Consider the following 18,222-nt stretch of genomic DNA (forward strand, 5'->3'; position numbering starts at 1 on the left):
ACATCTTTTTCACCACGAATGGAAACAGCTTTTCCAGCCTTGGAGCATCAGTGTCACAGAAACCCCTTAGAGACTCAAGTTCCAGGCCCTACCCTCACCTGCTAAAGGGGAAGTGGGTAGTTCGAGGTCAGACTGGGCTACATGATACTTTAGTTTGTCTTACGTTGTGTGTTTGTGTGTGGGGGGTGTCTAAGTGGAGGCTGCCATCCTGAGATGCTCTGGAACTTCAAATTGAGAGCCACATCTTGCTTGATTAATTTTTTTTTCCAAGACAGGGTTTCTCTGTGTAGCCCTGGATGTCCTGGGACTTGCTCTGTAGACCACACTGGCCTCAAACTTAGAGATAAGCCTGCCTCTGCCTCCCAAGTGCTGGGATTAAAGGCATGAGCTACCACCCCTGGGCACTTGGTTAATCTTTTGAGCACTGATATTGATATGGCGGGGACAAGTCTTCTGAGTCCTCATCTTCCCAAGTAACAGTCTCTGTACAACTGTATGAGTCCTTAGAAGTCCTCTCAGCCAGCTCCAAACCTGGCAAAATGTCTGAAGTCTGGATTCGAGAAACAAACTGCAAAGTCCAATGTGGGGGTTCCTTTCATTCTAAAAAATAATTAAAAAGTTGCTTGTGTGTGAGAGGAATATGTGTATGTATATATGGGCACGCATGTCATGGAACATGTCGGGGTGGGGGTTAGTGCTCTCCATCTTTAAATTACTATTCCCTACTTTGGCACTATGTTCCAAATAGCCTCCCCCACCTCTGTGCTGAACGACCAGGTTCAATAATTACAGTTAATTCCCAATTACCTTCATGAAACTTAAAGCCACAGGCTGAATATTTGAGAAATTTTCTTCAAGAGTCTCCTAGAAAACAGAATTTCAGTGTCACATAACAACAAAGTAATGAATAAGTACGTATATGTGAATGTATGTATGTATTTCATAGTCTTTGGGAACTAGGTTTATAGCCTTGTGAATGCTAGGCAAACGTTCTACTGCTGAGTCATGTCCCCTGCCCACAGTGTGTATTTGACAAAACACTTGGGAGAAACACCCTTAATATGTTTGATGACCCTTCTTACGTTTTTTAAACATGTTTTTACATACTTTGGTAGTATAGTATAAAGGTTCAAGAGATATAAAACGAGAGCTGCTGTCTTGCTGTCTTAATCTGGCAATGACTTACTCTTGGTGCTAGTAATCCTGGGAGGGAAGAGAACAGGGACGATTCAAATGTGAAACATACCCACCCGAGATCCTGCCATAGTACTCCGCTGTTAGAGCCTGATACATTAATGACGGTGTTTGAAACATACTGCTTCATATACTGAAAAAACTACAGCAATCAATAGAAGGTGAAACATCCCAGAATAGCAGGGAGGGAAGGAGATGGAGAAATTGCAAAGTTAACAGTAACATTCTACTTATCAAACTGGACAGCAGACATTTGTCATATCTTATTCTTTACATTAGACAGGTTACAGAATTAATTCTTGTGTAACTTTTTTCTTTTTCAATATTTCTTGTGTGTGTATGTATGTGTGGGGTGAATGTGCATTATGTGTGTGTGCCTACACAGAGGAAAACCATACAAGTGCGTGAAGAGGCCAGAGGTCTACATGGGTATCCTTCTCCATCATACTCCTTACTTCCTTGAGTGAGGGCCTTTCACTAAAGCTGGAGCTGTTTTTAAGCTGGGCTGGCAGTTAGCAAGCCCCAGTGTCCGGTGTTCCCACTGCTGAGGCTATGGATATGCACAGCCACACTCATCTGTTTGCATGGGTTCCTAGTCCTCATGTTTGTATATCAAGCGCTTAGTCTCCGAGCATCTCTCTCTCCCTGGTGTGTGTGTGTGTGTGTGTGTGTGTGTGTGTGAGAGAGAGAGAGAGAGAGAGAGAGAGAGAGAGAGAGAGAGAGAGAGAGAGAGAGAGAGAGAGAGAGAGAGAGAGAGAGTTTCACTATATAGCTCTGGCTGCCTTGTTCCAGAATCTGCTGTATAGCTCAGGCTGGTATCACAATTGTGTTAACAGACCTGAGTATTGGGATTATAGCCATGCTACCATGCCTGGATTTTTATAAATAGTTTTGGAATAAAGGCCTCAAAACAGCCCAGGCTCCCAAGTGACCCAGCATCTTGAGTAGTGGGGAATTCTGCTGTGCCCCACTGTGTGTGGCTCACATATTTTAAAGGGACTAACTTCAGTTTGGCATCAGTGTTCCATACAGAAGACAGCAGCCAAAAGCACACATGTGAAACACCCATCTCTTTACAGACACAGCACGAACAAGTCATCCAGCACAGAGCCATTTACCATGTCTTCTGGTTCAGGTATGCTGATGCCACGGAAAAACTGGTTACTCTTAAAGATAGACTGATGTCTTGGGATGAGTTTCCCTGTAAAACACAAACCACGAAGCTCCTGATACTCGGGTTAGAAAATCATAAAGTATATTATAAAAGTCTCCTAAGATGACGGTATTAAGGGGACACTGTGCCTGAGTGTTTCCTCTAGACATAGGCAGTTGAGCCTGTGCAGAGGCAAGGACCACCCTCCACATATCCTCTTTGCCAAACAGCCTTCCTGTAAGTGAGAAGGTGCTGCTGGGTTCTTCATGCTCATTGTCTCTCAACAGAATTCATAGCTTCCCTCCCACCCTCCCTCCCTTTCTCCCTTTCTTTCTTCCCTCCATCCGCCTCCGACTCCCTTCCTCTCCCTGATGGGGGAAGTCCTTCTATGTATATGTAAATAAAGTACTGTTGGCCAATAGGGAAGCAAGATAGAAGGGACTAGGAGTTGAAGAGGATTCTGGGAAATGAGGTCAAGGGAGCGTCGTTGCCATGACATCCCTGGAGGAAAGAACACAAGTCTGGCATTCTAGGAAAGATAAGTCCTTATTTAAAAAAAATAAGTAAATAAATAAAACATATATATATATAAAAGTAATTATGGGTTAATATTTAAGTCAGAGCTAGCCAATAAGAAATCAAGCAAATGGCCAACAGCTTCATAATTTAATATAGTGTCCTGTGTGTTATTTGGGGCTAAAGTGCCAACAGTACCTAGGCAGGAACCCTGCAACATCCCTCCTTTCTTTTTTTTCTTCCTTTAATACAGGAGCTTGTCTATTCCAGGCTGGCCTCAAACTATGTAACCAAGCATGATCTAGAACTCTTGGTATTCCTGCCTCTGCGCCTCAGATCCTGGGATCACAAGTGTGGGCTACCATGCCTGATCCTGATCCATGCAGCGCTGGAGTTCAAACCTAGGAATGTATGCATGCTTGAAAAGCACTCTACCGTTGAGTGTATGCCCAGCCTGAGAACTGCCTGTTCTAATTTCAGAGAGGAAAGTGAGGCTGAGAGAGGGTTCATCAGTTGGTCATACAAACAGGAGTCAATACAGATCTGTCTGGAGAGTCAGAGAACTAAGCAAACAGACACATCCATAGAAGGTCTGACCCACAGTGATTCTCTGCCCCACACCTTTGTGCTCCCTGAGAGAATGAGCTAGAGAGAAACAGAGAACTGCCCAGCAGGTAGAAAGCTAGAGCAGGTCTGGGAAAGAATCAGCGTGTTCATCCTGAGGAGAGAGCAGTTAATGGCTTTGCATTCAGCTCCTGGAGTGGATCTGTAGTCTACACTGGGTTAGATCCCCTTCCAATCATGGGAGGAAGACTACAATTTCTGACTGTCAAGAATGACACAGAATCCAAAGCTCGAGAGACAGGCTCCCAAGTGGGCTGGTGGAGAGTTCAGTGGCAGAAGGCCTCCTTAGCACACATGAGAGGCAATGGGTTCTATCTCCAGCATCTCTCTCTCTCTCTCTCTCTCTCTCTCTCTCTCTCTCTCTCTCTCTCTCTCTCTCTCTCTCTCTCTCTCTCTCTCTCTCTCCCTTCCTCCCTCCCTCTCTCTCTCTCTCTCTCTCTCTCTCTCAGACACACACAAATAAATAAATAAATAAATAACAACTCTTGTTGTTGATTTTTGTTTTTTGACATAGGGTGCCCTGTGTGTCCTGGAACTCACAGAGACGAGGCCTCTAACTCACAGAAATTCTCCTGCCTCTGCCTCCTGAGTTCTGGGATTAAAGGCATAAGCTACCACTCCTGGAAAAAATTTTAAATAAGTCTTTAAATGAAAACATAAATTCCTGCTGGGAAGTGGTAACTTGTGCCTTTAATTTCTGTATTGGGGAGGCAGAGGCAAGTAGATCTCTGTGAGGTCAAGGCCAGGCTGGTCTACAGAGTGAGTTCTAAGGCAGCCAGGACTATATACTGAGACCCTGTCTTGAAAACAAAGTAAAACAACAAAAACAACAGAACAAAAAAATTCAAACCTCCCCTCAAAGATATGAATTCCTTAACATGTTCTCTAGTTATTTTGTTATTTATATTTTACTTATATAGAATACTACACAAGCAGTCAAGGAAGAGAAGAAACTAAGTACTCCTGACCAGCTGTAGCACTTATAACCAGGGCAATGAGCAGCATAGCAGGAGATGCACAAAGGTGAAATAGTGGTATCTTCATGTTGGTGGCAACCAACAACTGTCTGATTGGACTTGATGTCTTGTCTGGTACTGGAAACCTAACCAGCTTCCCTAGCCTAGTGCGGTCATAGGCCTTAGAAAAGAATGTATTACAGCTGCTTTTCTAGACAAGCAATTCCTTACTACATTCCAAATCTTATACTTATACCCACAGGTAACTGCTACAACCCCTCACCCAAAAAGCCTCTCTTTCCTGCAAATATAGACCATCAGAGAAAACCGCAATTAGACACCATGCAGAGATCCACAGGCCATGAGGAGCCTACCACAATGAAAACATCTACAGCACAGCTCCTACATCTATGGTTCAGGAAACATCAAGGAGAGAGGTGGAAAAATTGTAAGAGCCAGAACACCAGGAAGTCTGCAGAGAAACAGTCTCTCCTAGAAACGACTGCATAACCAGGACTGGTAAAAACAACAGCAATATCAGCAGATATACTAATGTGGAAGGGGGAGTTTTCAAGGGGTCCCACTCCCAATGAAGAACTACAGGCAACTGAGAGAAGGAGAATTAGCCTCTTCAGGGATGATCCCCTTATTGGTGGCAGACTAGCTAGCCACAAAAATCATATACACACGAATAATAAAAATGGACTCAGTAAGCTTTATATATATATGTATACATATATAAATACATATATATGTAACAATAATAAAGAAAATGAGGTCATGAACTTGAGAGTGGGAAAGCATCAGAAGGATTGGAGGGAAAATGGGAGAGGCTGGAGGGAAAAAAGAGAAGGGGAAATGTAATTCTATTTCAATTAAAAACATATTAAGAAAATAAAAGATTAATTTGGAAAAAAAGAGTTACTTTATTTTACTTATGTATATGTCTGGGGGTAGGGATTATTCATATGAGTGCAGGGCCAGAGGTGTTCAGATCACAAGTTTTTTTTCTTAAAACTAAGAATTTATAACTTTTAATGTATTATACAGATGGATATCACCTTAAATGTTGACTACTGCTTAGATCAGGCAATAATATCAGCCTTATTGGATTTTCTTGGCAGGGCCTCTGTAGACTCATTGCTGGCACTGTGTGTTCAGACAGGATTGGGCTTTGACTACAACCAAGACACCAGAGATCTTCCCCCCAGAGCCTTAGAGAAGCAATGGACTTCTTGCTTTCATTATATTATCTATCATATGGGTGCTATAACATGTGGACCACAAAATGCAATTCATACCCAGAGTCCTGATGATCAAGTAAAGTTGGTCCACATCTGATTTTCCTGGCCAGAGTGGCTGACCTGTCAGGAGCTCTGCAAAGACACAGCCGACAGCCCACACGTCCACAGAGGAACCATACTTTGTGTCTCCCACGAGAAGTTCAGGGGCTCGGTACCACCTGGTGGCAACGTAGTCTGTGTAGGCATCTCCTGGAACTGAGAGGGAGAACATCAGGCAGGTAAGATGACATCATCATCCTCTGACCTAGCGTCTCTGACCCATACTCCCCCAGCAGCTGGGACAGAAGTTCAGTCAAATGGCTTCTGTGGCTCTCAGCGAGGACACTGAGTAGTAAGATGCTCACTGAGCCAGGGCCCCAGTGAATACTGAGTGTACCCTAGCAGGAAAACATGAGGAATCATCCCAGACTGGTGTGAGAATTCCTGTCCTGTCACCCAAGTCTAAGCCAGATCTCACTTGTTTCCATTTCTTATCAGCACAGTGCTTGTTGTTAACTAAACTGTATCCTCCAAACTCCAAACAAAACAAAATACAAAAAAAAAAACCAAAATGACAACAAAACCCCCCAAAACATAGATTTGAAGTCCCAGTTTAAATAGGGGCATTTCAGATGTTGTTGAATTACAGTGAGACAGGCCCTGAATTCAGGGACTGCTGCTGCTGCTGCTGCTGCTGCGTGTGTGTGTGTGTGTGTGTGTGCGTGTGTGTGTGTGTGTGTGTGTGTGTGTGTGTGTGTGTGTGAGAGAGAGAGAGAGAGAGAGACAGAGACAGAGACAGAGACAGAGAGAGACAGAGAGACAAAGACAGAGAGAGAGACAGAGAGATAAATAGAGAGAGATACAGAGACCGACACAGAGACAGACAGACACAGGGAGACAGACAGAGAGACAGTGAGAGAGCGCGCCACGGATCTGCCTTAGTTGTCATTCCTCAGACCACTGTTCCCCTCCACCACCACCCTTTTTAACACAGCGTCTGTTTCCTGTGTTGTCCTTGGACCCCTAATGCCCCTGCCTCTACCTTCTAAGTATAGAGGTGAGTGGTGAACAACATCCACGGTTTGTGTAGCATTTCATGCAGGTGCTTTAGCATCCAAGCCACATGCCTAACTCTTACCTTGGTTTGAGACAGATTCTCACTTTTACCTGGAATTTCCCAACCTGTGTGTAGGCTGGCTGGCCTGCAGAGCCTCAGGGATCTGCCTGTCTCTGCCTCCCCAGCACACAGATCACAAACAAGCACAACATAATACCTAGAATTTTTTAAATGTGGATTCTGGGGATTGAACTCAGGTCCCCATGGTTGTACAGTAACCACCTAGCTATTTGAGCAATAACCCCAGTCCAAGGACTGGCTTTATTACAAGGTGACCCTGCAGGGACACAGTGAGGCAGGTATGTGAGTTAGAGTTGATGCCCAAGGAAATGGCTGCCAGGTGACAAACAGTACATCCTGGGATGCGGGAAGCCTCCCCTGACGCCTCCAGGAGCAGGAGAGATCACCTTCTAAGGCCTTAAGCCTCATGGGTTATGGCTGTTCACTCTGGCAGCCCTAGAGATCACTTCAGTCCTGGATGGTTGCCCACACTGCCTTTTCCTATCCTTGTTCCTTTCTCAGTACTATTCAGACAACTTGGTTTGACTCCTTGTGCCGTGAGTCATGCCTGTATGACAGGCAGATGATGGAGATCTAGTTGAAACCTTTCCCGTCGGACATGTCCTTCTGCCTGAGAGTTGCACTGCCTATGGTCACGTGGGTGGAATCCAATCCCATGATGCTATGTGAGCCAGAAGGTTATGAGAGTCTCAGTTCTTCTCCCTCAGAGACTGGAGGGAAGTCAATGAAACAATTCTAATGGGCCTTTAGGGACAAGAGTCATGTGAGTTCTTGGATCAAGTCCACAAATGTACCACGGACAAAGAAAAACTGGTAAAATAGTGGCTTGCAGAGGCTTCATTCTCTTTAAAAAGAGGTCTGGGGCCAGTGAGATGGCTCACTAGGTAAAGGTGTTTGCCACCAACCTTAACCATCTGCATTTCATCCTTGGTAACTACTTGGTGGTAGGAGAGAACCCACTCTGGCAAGTCATTCTCTAACCTACACAAGGGCTCTGTGGGGTGCACACACACTAAATAAATGCCTTTGTTGTTTTACTTTTATTTCGAGACAGGGTGCCTTCTTGTAGCCCTGTCTGTCCTAGAACTCTCTAAGTAGACCAGGGTGGTCTCTAACTGTCTCTGTCTCCAAGTGATGGGGTTAATGGTGTATGCCACCAAGTCAAGCATTTGTGTGTTTTGTTTGTTTGAGACAGGGACTCCCTATGGAGCCCTAGCTGGTCTCAAACTCATATAGAGTTTTCTGCTTCAGCCCCTTAAACTCAGGATTAAAAGTGTGTGCCAGTTCTCAGCTTGAGACAAGGCTTAATTGACTTTAAGGCTGCCCTTAAAGTCCGGTTCATCCTGCTTTATCTGCCAAGTATTGGACATATAGGTGCATTATTAAACTGGGATGGCAATTTTCCTGAGTAAGCAACACACAAACTGCAGCTTGATCACCACAAAAGAATCCAGGGGTTGCAGCTCATCAATCAACAGCTAGAACAGAAAACAACTTTGACTATCCATGACTCTTTCATAAAAATATATAATTTTTTTTGAGACAAGGTCTTGCGTAGCCTGGACTGGCTCAAACTCCTTATGTAGTCACGATGACCTTGAACTTCTGATGATCCCATCTCTACCTCCTAAAGTGCTGTGTCTACAACTGTGTTCCTTTGAGCCCGGTGTATACAGGGCTTCCTGTGTGCTAAACAAGCACTCTACTATTTGAGCCCAGGGCCCCAGCCCCTTTTCCTTTGCATTTCCTGTGTAATTGTACTCACATTGCCTGTATAAGTTTAGCTTGCTTTCTTGCTTACAGTGTCCTGAATGTTTTCTTTTTATATTTAGAATGTGTGTATGAGCATTTGAAGGCTGTGTATGTGCACTCGTGTGTCCGTGTGCTCATACGTGTGCAGGTCAAAGGGACGACTTCAGGTATTGGTCCTTACCTTCCTGGCTTGAGGCAGTCTCTGGTTTTCTGCAGCATCCTCAAGGCTATGTGACTGTGAGTTTCTGGGGCTTTTCCCATCTTAGTCTCTCATCTCATCCTAGGGACACTAGGATTACAAATGTGTGCTGTGTGTCCAACTTTTATGTGGCTTCTGGAAATTCAAATTCTAGTTCTCAGATTTGCAGGGCGAGTGCTTTACACTGAGCCATCTCTCCAGTCTTACAACATTTCCTAGTGTCACTGACAATTCTGTGATCGTCACTTCTAACTGGAATCTTCTATCCCACAAGATGAACTCTTATTACAGAGTCTATGGCTTAGGAGCATCTTGGTTTGTCAGTATCTCTTTTCAGCCACTACAGGGATCAGTTATCATCCATGTCCTATTGTTTTGCACCACCAAGGACAGTAGCCTCATGGGCACTAGGCCAGTTTTCTTTCAAACCTTCAACATTTTCAGTCACTTCTGGGTACCACTGGGATGCAGAGGATGCTCATACCCCCATCCCCGCAGTAAGGTGCATGTTGCTAACACAGGATCCTGTTGCTCTCACACTCTATACTTGGAGAGAAATAGTTATCTATCCCTCAACCCTTTGGCCCCTGGATGCCTGGGGACACTATCCTTTTTCTTAGCACTGTCTCTAAATCATGGTGGCTCTTTAATTTCCAGCTGACTCTTACAGTCTTACCAGCTCCATGGAGCTTTTCCAATCACTCAAGCCCACATTGCTATCTCTCCCTGGGGAACCCTCCTCTCCTTCCCTTTAGTACTTTCTGCCCAGCAATCTTGTCTTATTCTTTCATCTCATTTACTGTGGGTTATAAGTGCCTGCAGAGCAGAAATGCATCTTATGATTCGTTTCCACTCCTTTGGGGCCAAGTGCACAAAGATGCCATCCAATAAATTCAAGCTGAACGGAGAAAAGCTGAATTATCCATTGACTGAGAGGCTAACATGAGACTTTTTTTCCTCTTTGAATAGCAAGACATTTAGCATCTATCCATTATCATAGGTAAGAACACAAATGACATCAATTTCTTGTCATCTGAGTTAGATGAAGCAGGAAAAAGAAATGTGCTTACTCAGAATCCGTGCGAATCCAAAGTCACAAATCTTAATCATTCCTTGCTTGGTTATTAGGATGTTTTCAGGTTTCACATCCCGATGAATACACTGTAAGATAATATTTGCTTAATTAACTGAGCCACCATAATGACAAAGAATCAACAATACTTATTAGTTTAAATGATGGATAGTTTACAGTTGTACAAAAGCTTCATAGCTCACAACTGAAAAACGAAAGATCTTCATTTTCCTAGAAAAATTTAAATTGTCCATTTTCATGTATGAATCTCACCAAATAAAAGACAAAATTTTACCTAAATGTCAGGATACCATCAAAGATATTAAAACTGCAATTGTTACACATGGAAACTGTGTCTGCCTGGATCTTTTGAAGAAAGAAACACACACAATCCGGTGAGTTTGTTCACTTTCTACTGTTCCTATTTGAACTGTAATAGAAGATGGACATATGTAAACAATAAGACACTCCAAGTGCCTTTACCAAGAATCGTTGCTATTGATGGCCCACAATTCAGGTTGGATAATGCAGATTTGAGAGGTTGGAAAAAAAACAACAACAACTCAACAACATTAAGATGCTAACAGAGGAGCATGAGAAAATTAGCATATTTGAAAGAGATTTTCATCTTGGGGGAGTTAAATTTGTCTAGAAATTACCCCCCTCCTGCCACTGAGAATGTGCAGCAGGTAAAGGAACTTACTTGGCAAGCCTGGCAACCTAGGTTCAATCCTGGGAACCCATGTGAAGGTAGAGGGGGAGAATCAGCCTCACAGAACCGTTCTCTGGCCGCCCCATATGCACTCATCACTGTGAACAGTGCCACATGAAGGAAGGCATTATGTATTTGCCTTATTTTCATTTGCTTAGTTTTTGCAGTTCAGGGAATTGAAACTAGGGGGTGCTTTGGCATATTAATCAAGCATTCTACCAGTGCGCTATCTCCCCAGTCTTAAATGACTATTTATTTGCAGCATTGGTGATTGAATCCTGAGCCTTGGGCATGCTAGGCAAGTGTTCTACCAATAAGCTGTAACCCCCAGCCCATACTTGTCTTCCTATATTTTACAGTAGTCAGAGTCCACAAGGGTAATCTACTCTATCTATGCAATTCCAGTGTTATTATTGATAGGCTATTTCTGAGACAGGATCTCATGATATAACCAAGGCTGTCCTCTTCCAACTCATTATCCTCCTGCCTTGGCATTCTGAGAACTGCAATTACAGGTGTATACCACCACTATATTGGGCTGCAATCCCAATGAAAATGCAGAAGCAATGATGCCTTTCGAAAATGATCATTTCATAATCTTAATGAATTCTGGATTCAAGCAAGAATGTGGAAACCATCAGGTATAAAGATGAAACAAGGAAACTGAAATTGGGGGCAGTGGGGGAGGGGTGGCTATCAAACTAGTAACCCCTGAGCCTACCAATCAGGATCACCATCACTAAGGTCAGGATTACCCGACATTATACATCTCATGATGTTGATAAAATAAGAAGCATGTGAGTCTACACATCAACACTGTTATCTAAAAACAGCAATAAAAACAAGAAACTAACCCTGGAACTGGTACAATAGCTCAGTGGGTTAGAGTGCTTGCCCTGCAAACATTGAGACCCACCTGGGTTGGGATTACCAGAACCTACATAAAAAGCAAGGTACAGCTGTCTACACCTATAATACCAGTACTGGGGTGAAGATAGGAAGAACCCAAGAGATTGCTGATGGGCTAGTCTAATGAAAACTGCAGCCTTCTGATCTCAAGGAAATAAGGCAAAACACAACAGGGAAAGACAATGTCTTGCTGTGGCTTGAACTTTTGTACATGAACACACACACCCTCTCCCAAAACCAACCCCTAAATCCTACAGTGTAGTTGGTTTTATTTTACTCTTTGGATGCCCGGCCACCTAGCTCCCAAATAAATATATGGAGACTTACTCCTACTTATGAATGCCTGGCCTGTTGTGACCAAGTTGCAAAGTTCCCAGAGACCACCAGGAAGACAGACTCACTAAAACCGTAAAAGCAAGGTTTTAATTGTTCATCCACCCATGACAGATACCCCGTCTGGCTAGCTGTCCCAGAGGGAGTGAATTACATCTGTAGGTATGGGTTGGTTTCTGATTGGTTGACATTTGGGAACAATTAGGAGAATTTCTCAAAGTCATATTTTGGTATGAAATACCTGTGTACCAATAATTTTTATTTGTCAGTGCTAAAAGGGAACATTCTGTGGTTTCTATGGAATAGTTTTGTTACTTGCAAGTGGCCTGTTGTTCATAGATATCAATAGTTTTCAGAACTATATTCTTGAGACTATAGGCGAGGTTTTGGTTTCCCCTGGAGTTTCTTTTGCGACCAAACAGTTCCCAGAAACCAAGTATCTAGGAGGCTGGAGGGGTGACATTCTGCAGTTTCTTTGTGTTCAATTTTGGCCCTAGGCTCTGGGAGGCCAGAGGATCTGGAGTTTCCTTGTGTCAGAGGCCTACCTGTCTTTTCTGTAGCCTGTCATAGCTACTAAAGCAGGGGGCTGAATCAGGGTCTGGTCCCTTTATTTCTAAATTATTAGAAGTAAAGCCTTTGAGTTTAGTTTACCCCTTTCATGCCCTTAGCTTGACTTGTTTCTAGCCAGCTTTTCTAACTTCTATTAGCCCAATTCTCTTCTACTTTTTGCCTTTGGGCTTTTTTGCCTTTCTTTCTTTCTATATGTCTTTCTTCCCTTCTTACTCCATGGTTGGTTGTATGGTTGGGTAGCTGGCCCCTGGTGTCCTCCTTTCCTCTTTTTCTCACTCCTCCTCTTCTCCTGAGCCCGATGTCTCCTATTTCTCTCTCCTGCTAGCTATAGGCTGCCCAGTTCTTTACTAGACCAATCAGGTGTTTTAGACGGGCAAAGGAACACAGCTTTACAGAGTTAAACAAATGCAACATAAAAGAATGCATCAAATCTTTTCATCATTAAACAAATATTCCACATCATAAGTGAATGTAATACATCTTAAGAACTTAAGTAAGAACACTACAGTAACTACAAAACCCAATCGAATGTCATGATGGTCAGGCTATAGAGAGAAGATGGACAATTATTTTAGCCCAATTTAAACAATCTTGTAATCATTAATTCTGTAATGGAAGGAAACACTAAGCCCACACAAACTTTGAATTCACAAGCTATCAGTAGCTTAATTGTCATGGAAACAGGAGAAGGACTGCAAGTGATAATCTGCCTTTCCTCACATAGGACTTGCTTTGATCTTAGTTGCCTGGCTCTTTCTTTCTGTCAGAAGAGTTATTATGGAGAACTTCCTAGCATTAGAAGGTGCTACTTACATTATGTTTGTGGCAGAAGTTAAGGGCTTGAAGGGTTTGCCACAGCACGCTTTTGATGACTCCATCAGGAACACTGGAGGAAAAGAACAAGTGTAGAAATGAAAACTCCTGGGATGGGGTCCCAGAGGCAAGGGCTGGGAACAAGTGGGCAGATGGGTTCAAAGCAGTCAAAGAGCACAGCGCACTGGGGGGAGCAGGTGGAATTGCTTTAAAAATGATCTACATGGTCTGCCTGCTTGTATGTTTATGCACCACATGCATGCCTGGTACCCTTGGAGGCCAGAAGAGGGTTTGAGGTTCCCTGGGATTGATATTACAGTTGGTTATGTGCAGCCATGTGGATTCTGGGAATCAAGCCCAGGTCCTCTGGAAGAGCAGCCTGTGCTCGTAACCACTGAGCCATCTCTCCACCTGTGCTTCTTATAAAGTCTTTGTGTATACATAAAAATTATGTGTTTGTCTATGTTCATGTATGTGAGTGGACACATGTACACATGTGGAGGTCAAAGTGGTGGCCGTCACCTTCTACTTTGAGGCAGGGTCTGTTCTTTTTGTCACTGCATGTGCTAGGCTAGCTGGCCCCCGGAGCTTCCACAGTCTCTTGTCTCTGCCTCTTGTTTTGCCTTGTGAGTGCTGGGTTTATGGGTACACATTACTGGGTCTTGTTTTATGTGGATTCTGAGAACTCAAGTCCTCACATTTGTGGAGCAAGTGTTTTATCCATAGAGCCATTTCCCCAGCCTGCTGCCCTGTTAAAACCAAACAAATAAACATATTTGAAGCCTGTTCTCATGGCACAACCCTTTAACCCCAGCACTCAAGAGGCTTAGGCAGGAGAAGCACTAGTTTGAAGCCAGTTTGGGCTACATAAGAAAACAAACAGCTAGGTATGGCAGCCCGCAGTGGTAATCCCAACACTCAGCAAGCTGAGGCTGGAGGATCACCAACAACTTCAAGGCCAACTTGGACTTCAGAATGAGACTCTGAGAAAAATGAAACCACTAGCAAAAGCAAATATTTCTTTCTAACATACACCCCTCCTACTTTGTCTTTTTCTGTTTGTGGCCGCTGTATGTAATCAGGTTGCTAGAACTGGTCTCTACGTTCTTAGCATTTGCTTGCTCAGTTTACACTGCTCTGTTACAGAACTTTATCTTGGTGCGTCGCTCATCTTTCCAACTCTGCTATTTTTAAAACCAGAGACACAAAAGTGTAACTTTATATGTAAGACTTTAAATTATATTTTAAGCTACTTAGAAGTGCATGTGTGTACATATTTAAGTAGGCATGGAGACAACTTGGAGGAGAGAGCTCTCTCCTTCCACTATGTGGATCCCGGGGCTTGAACTCTGGTCACCAGTTATGGCTGGTCCTAATGACAAGGTACTGCCATGTAAGGCTGGTCTATCCAGAAAAATGAACATAGGGATTGATTTTTCCTAGAGCAGTTCCTTATCTTAGGTCATGATTATAGTAATATGCCCTTGACAGTCAGGTATCTGGTGGCAACCTTTGACTCCAGTTATAATTATTAAAATTATGAGAGACCTTATTTTAATATAAATCCTTCTTCATATAAAGTATCTATTTCTGCTTCCTGCACTGAGTTTTATTATAATTTTACCCTTGTCCACCTTTCCCTAGCCAAAGCTGAGATAACAGCATTTCTTTTTTATGAAGTACAAAGGCAACCATAGCCTACTTCCTACTTTTATAAAAGTTTATAACCTTAGAGAGTTCTGGAAGCTTCCTTTCTGCCTGTATGAAAATAGAGTAACACCCTTAAATTCATGAGAAAGCTATGACCAAAGCGCCTGGGCTTAACATCCACTTGTGATCAGGAGATAAAGGTCTGAGGCCAAACGAAGCCAGTAGACATGACTACAACCCCGGCGTGGTGATCAGAGGTCCCAAAAGTAGATGTTCCTGGGAGAGAAAGAACTAGAAGTGTGGAGGAATATAAGGTTGAAGCAAGAAGCCATAGAGTCCACAAAACCTTCTGGAACAAGGACCTTGCTCCAAATCCAAAGCCATCAAAAGGAATCGAGCAAGATGTGACACAGTGCAGACAGCGGCTTTCTAAGGAGTGAAGTGAGTATAGGGAAATGAATTAGAAAGCAGCCCAGGAAAGGGTGAATGTGGTGGAGGGGAGGGAGGGCTCCAGCCCTCGGGAAGAGATGGCCACAGGTACTAGGTGGCTGTACCAACAGACACAGGACACTGGGGAGGCACCCAAAGACTCCAGGAGAAGGAAACTGGGAAGCAAGCCAGGTGTAAGGGTTCAGAAATGGTCAGAAACCTGACTGCTGACCTTGCTAACAACAACAACAACAAAACCTAGCAGAGCTAATTCCATGGGGGCATCACTTGTCAAAGAGGATATACAAAGACTTCTTACTGGAGTGTCACGCCTCTGTCCAGTTAGCTCAGATTCTAAGGAGGTAGAGTCCACTGCTGGCAGAGTCAGCATCCACTAGGGATGAATGGCATTGACCTCAGAGAGGAGATGGATCTGCAGATGGACAGTTGGACGGTGCTTGGGAGAGCACACCAAAGCCTTTCTGCCATAGGCGGCAGTTTCCAAAGCACTGCAGAGTGAAAGAAAACCCTCAGCAGAAATCAGTCAATACGTGGTGTTTGATATTATACGGAGGTCTAGTGTAAACACAAATACCAAACGAAATGTTGAAAAGCTTAAAGCAGTTGGCTCAATTCAAGGCTAAATGGGCATCATGTCCAAACGACTTGAGCTACCCAGCTCAGAAACTGCAGCCTTGGTCACCTGAAGATGATGCTGACCTCATAATTCACTTGTGCAAGAGTGTGTGATATATGTGTCTGTGCATTTGCATACATATGTGTACATGATGCGCACCTGTTGGAGGCCAGAGGTTGCTTTCCTAGGATCTTCTTCTGTCCACCTAATTCTTTTTTTTTTTTTTTAAAGATTGAGCTGGGCAGTGGTGCCTTTAATCCCAGCACTCAGGAAGCAGACACAGGCAGATCTCTGTGAGTTCAAGGCCCACCTGGTCTACATAGTGAGTTCTAGGACAAGCTACAGAGAAACCCTGTCTCAAAAGACCAAAAACAAATTTATTTTATTTTCAATCTTTTTTTGTTTTTTGAGACAGGGTTTCTCTGTATTGTTTTGGAGGCTGTCCTAGAACTCGCTCTGTAGACCAGGCTGGCCTCGAACTCACAGAGATTCACCTGCCTCTGCCTCCCGAGTGCTGGGATTAAAGGCATGTGCCACCAATGCCTGGCTTTTTATTTTCAATCTTTTATACTTAAACTTTATACTTAAATTTTAATAAAATATCTGTTGTTGGAGTTTTACTTGTCCCACCAGGTCCTGCTGCCCTTCTCAGCTTCAAATAAGCACACGGAGATTTATATTAATTATATAACTATTGGCTAGCTCTGTCTTAATTATTAACCAATTTCTATAAATCTATGTATATTTACATGGTCTTGGCTTACCAAAGAATGTCTGGAACTGTTTCTCCTTTGGCAGCCACATGGCATCTCTTTTTGGTGCCTCTCTGCCTAATTTTCCCAGAATTTTCCTCATCTCTTAGTCCTGCCTATCTTCCTACCTCCATTGGTCAAACAGTATTTTATTCATCAACCAATGACAGAAACATATACACAGAAGGACATTCCCATCAAATATCCTTTTTTCTCAAGACAGGATTTCTCTGTGTAACAGTCCTAGCTATCCTGTAGCCCAGGCTGGCCTCGAACTCAGAGATCTGTGTGCCTATACCTCCCTAGGACTGGGATTAAAGGCATGTGCCACCACCGTTCAGTTTTTTATTCAATTTTTATGTGTACATGTCTGTACTGATTGGTTTTATGTCAACTTGACACAAGAAGGAGCTTCAGTTGAGGAAATGCCTCCATAGGATCCAGCTATGAGGCATTTGCTTAAATAGTGAGCACTAAGAGAGGGCCTATCCCATTGTGGGTGGTGCCACCCCTGGGCTGCTGGTCCTGGGTTCTATAAGAAAGCAGCTTGAGCTTGCATGAGGAGCAAGTCAGTAAGCAGTTCCCCTCCATGGCCTCTGCACCAGCCCCTGCTTCCAGGTTCCTGGCCTGTTTGAGTTCTTGTCTTGACTTCCTTTGGTGATAAACAGTGATGTGGAAATATAAGCTGAATACACCCTTTCCTCCCCAAGTTGCTTTTCACAGCAATGGAAGCCTAACTAAGATGGTATCTGTATGCATGTGCACTGGTGGATGCCCATAGAGACTAGAGTTGTCAGAGCCCCTGGAACTGGAGTTACAGGCTGTTATGAGCCACCTGACATGTCTGCTGGAAGAGCCATACACGTTCTTAATGGCTGAGCCATCTTTCAGCCTACTACCTCTCCAGTCCTATATAATTTCTGAGACTGGGTACCTCACAGAACCTGGAACTCACTGATTTGGCTACAGTCGCCGGCCAGTTCCAGGGATCTCCGTGTCTCAAGTTTCCCAGCACCAAGATGACAGGCATGCACGTCTACTCCTAACCTTCTACATGGGGTTACGGGAAAGAGAAGGAAGACATATCCAAGCACACATATGGACTTCCCAGGGGATACTCATGTCTTGACTCGCCAATTCTTTACTGTTGGAAAACTAGGTCAGCCCCCGTTCTGCGTAATGACGTTTAAATATTTGTATGTGTATCTTTACACTGAATAATCCCATGATATATATTTCTCTAAGTGGAATTCTGTGACCGAAGTATGAAAACAACTTTAAAAATATTCATACATACTGGCAAGTGATCCACACAGTCGCATTCTCTCCAGATGGAGGAGGTCTGCACACCTGTTTTGCTTGGGGGTGGGCTTCTAATTGAGCCCCCGTGCCTTGCACATGAGGGACAAGCTCTGTCTCACTGAGCTATATCCCCAACCTGTCTTCAGACATTTGAGGCAGGGGCCTGACTGAGTTGCTCAGGTTCCCCTTGAACTTGTAATCCTCCTGCCTCAGCCTCTCTAGCATACC

At 43.7% G+C, this 18,222-nt stretch overlaps 1 protein-coding gene across 4 annotated transcripts in view; it reads right to left on the reverse strand.

Moving 5' to 3' along the window:
* Nucleotides 1-18,222, reverse strand: part of Cdkl4 (cyclin dependent kinase like 4) — a 42,563-nt gene that overhangs the window by 15,945 nt on the left and 8,396 nt on the right. For all 4 annotated transcript variants that reach the window (XM_040739006.1, XM_040739005.1, XM_040739004.1 and 1 more), the window contains exons 4-8: nt 13,225-13,297; nt 9,886-9,976; nt 5,745-5,942; nt 2,313-2,395; nt 808-864 (exon numbers count right to left, since the gene is read on the reverse strand). In XM_040739006.1, coding sequence (XP_040594940.1) covers nt 808-864; nt 2,313-2,395; nt 5,745-5,942; nt 9,886-9,976; nt 13,225-13,297 — 502 coding nt within the window. The remainder of the gene's footprint in view (nt 1-807; nt 865-2,312; nt 2,396-5,744; nt 5,943-9,885; nt 9,977-13,224; nt 13,298-18,222) is intronic.

This window comes from Mesocricetus auratus, unplaced genomic scaffold (genome assembly GCF_017639785.1).
Source record: "Mesocricetus auratus isolate SY011 unplaced genomic scaffold, BCM_Maur_2.0 Super-Scaffold_100676, whole genome shotgun sequence".
Classification (NCBI taxonomy): Eukaryota; Metazoa; Chordata; class Mammalia; order Rodentia; family Cricetidae; genus Mesocricetus; species Mesocricetus auratus.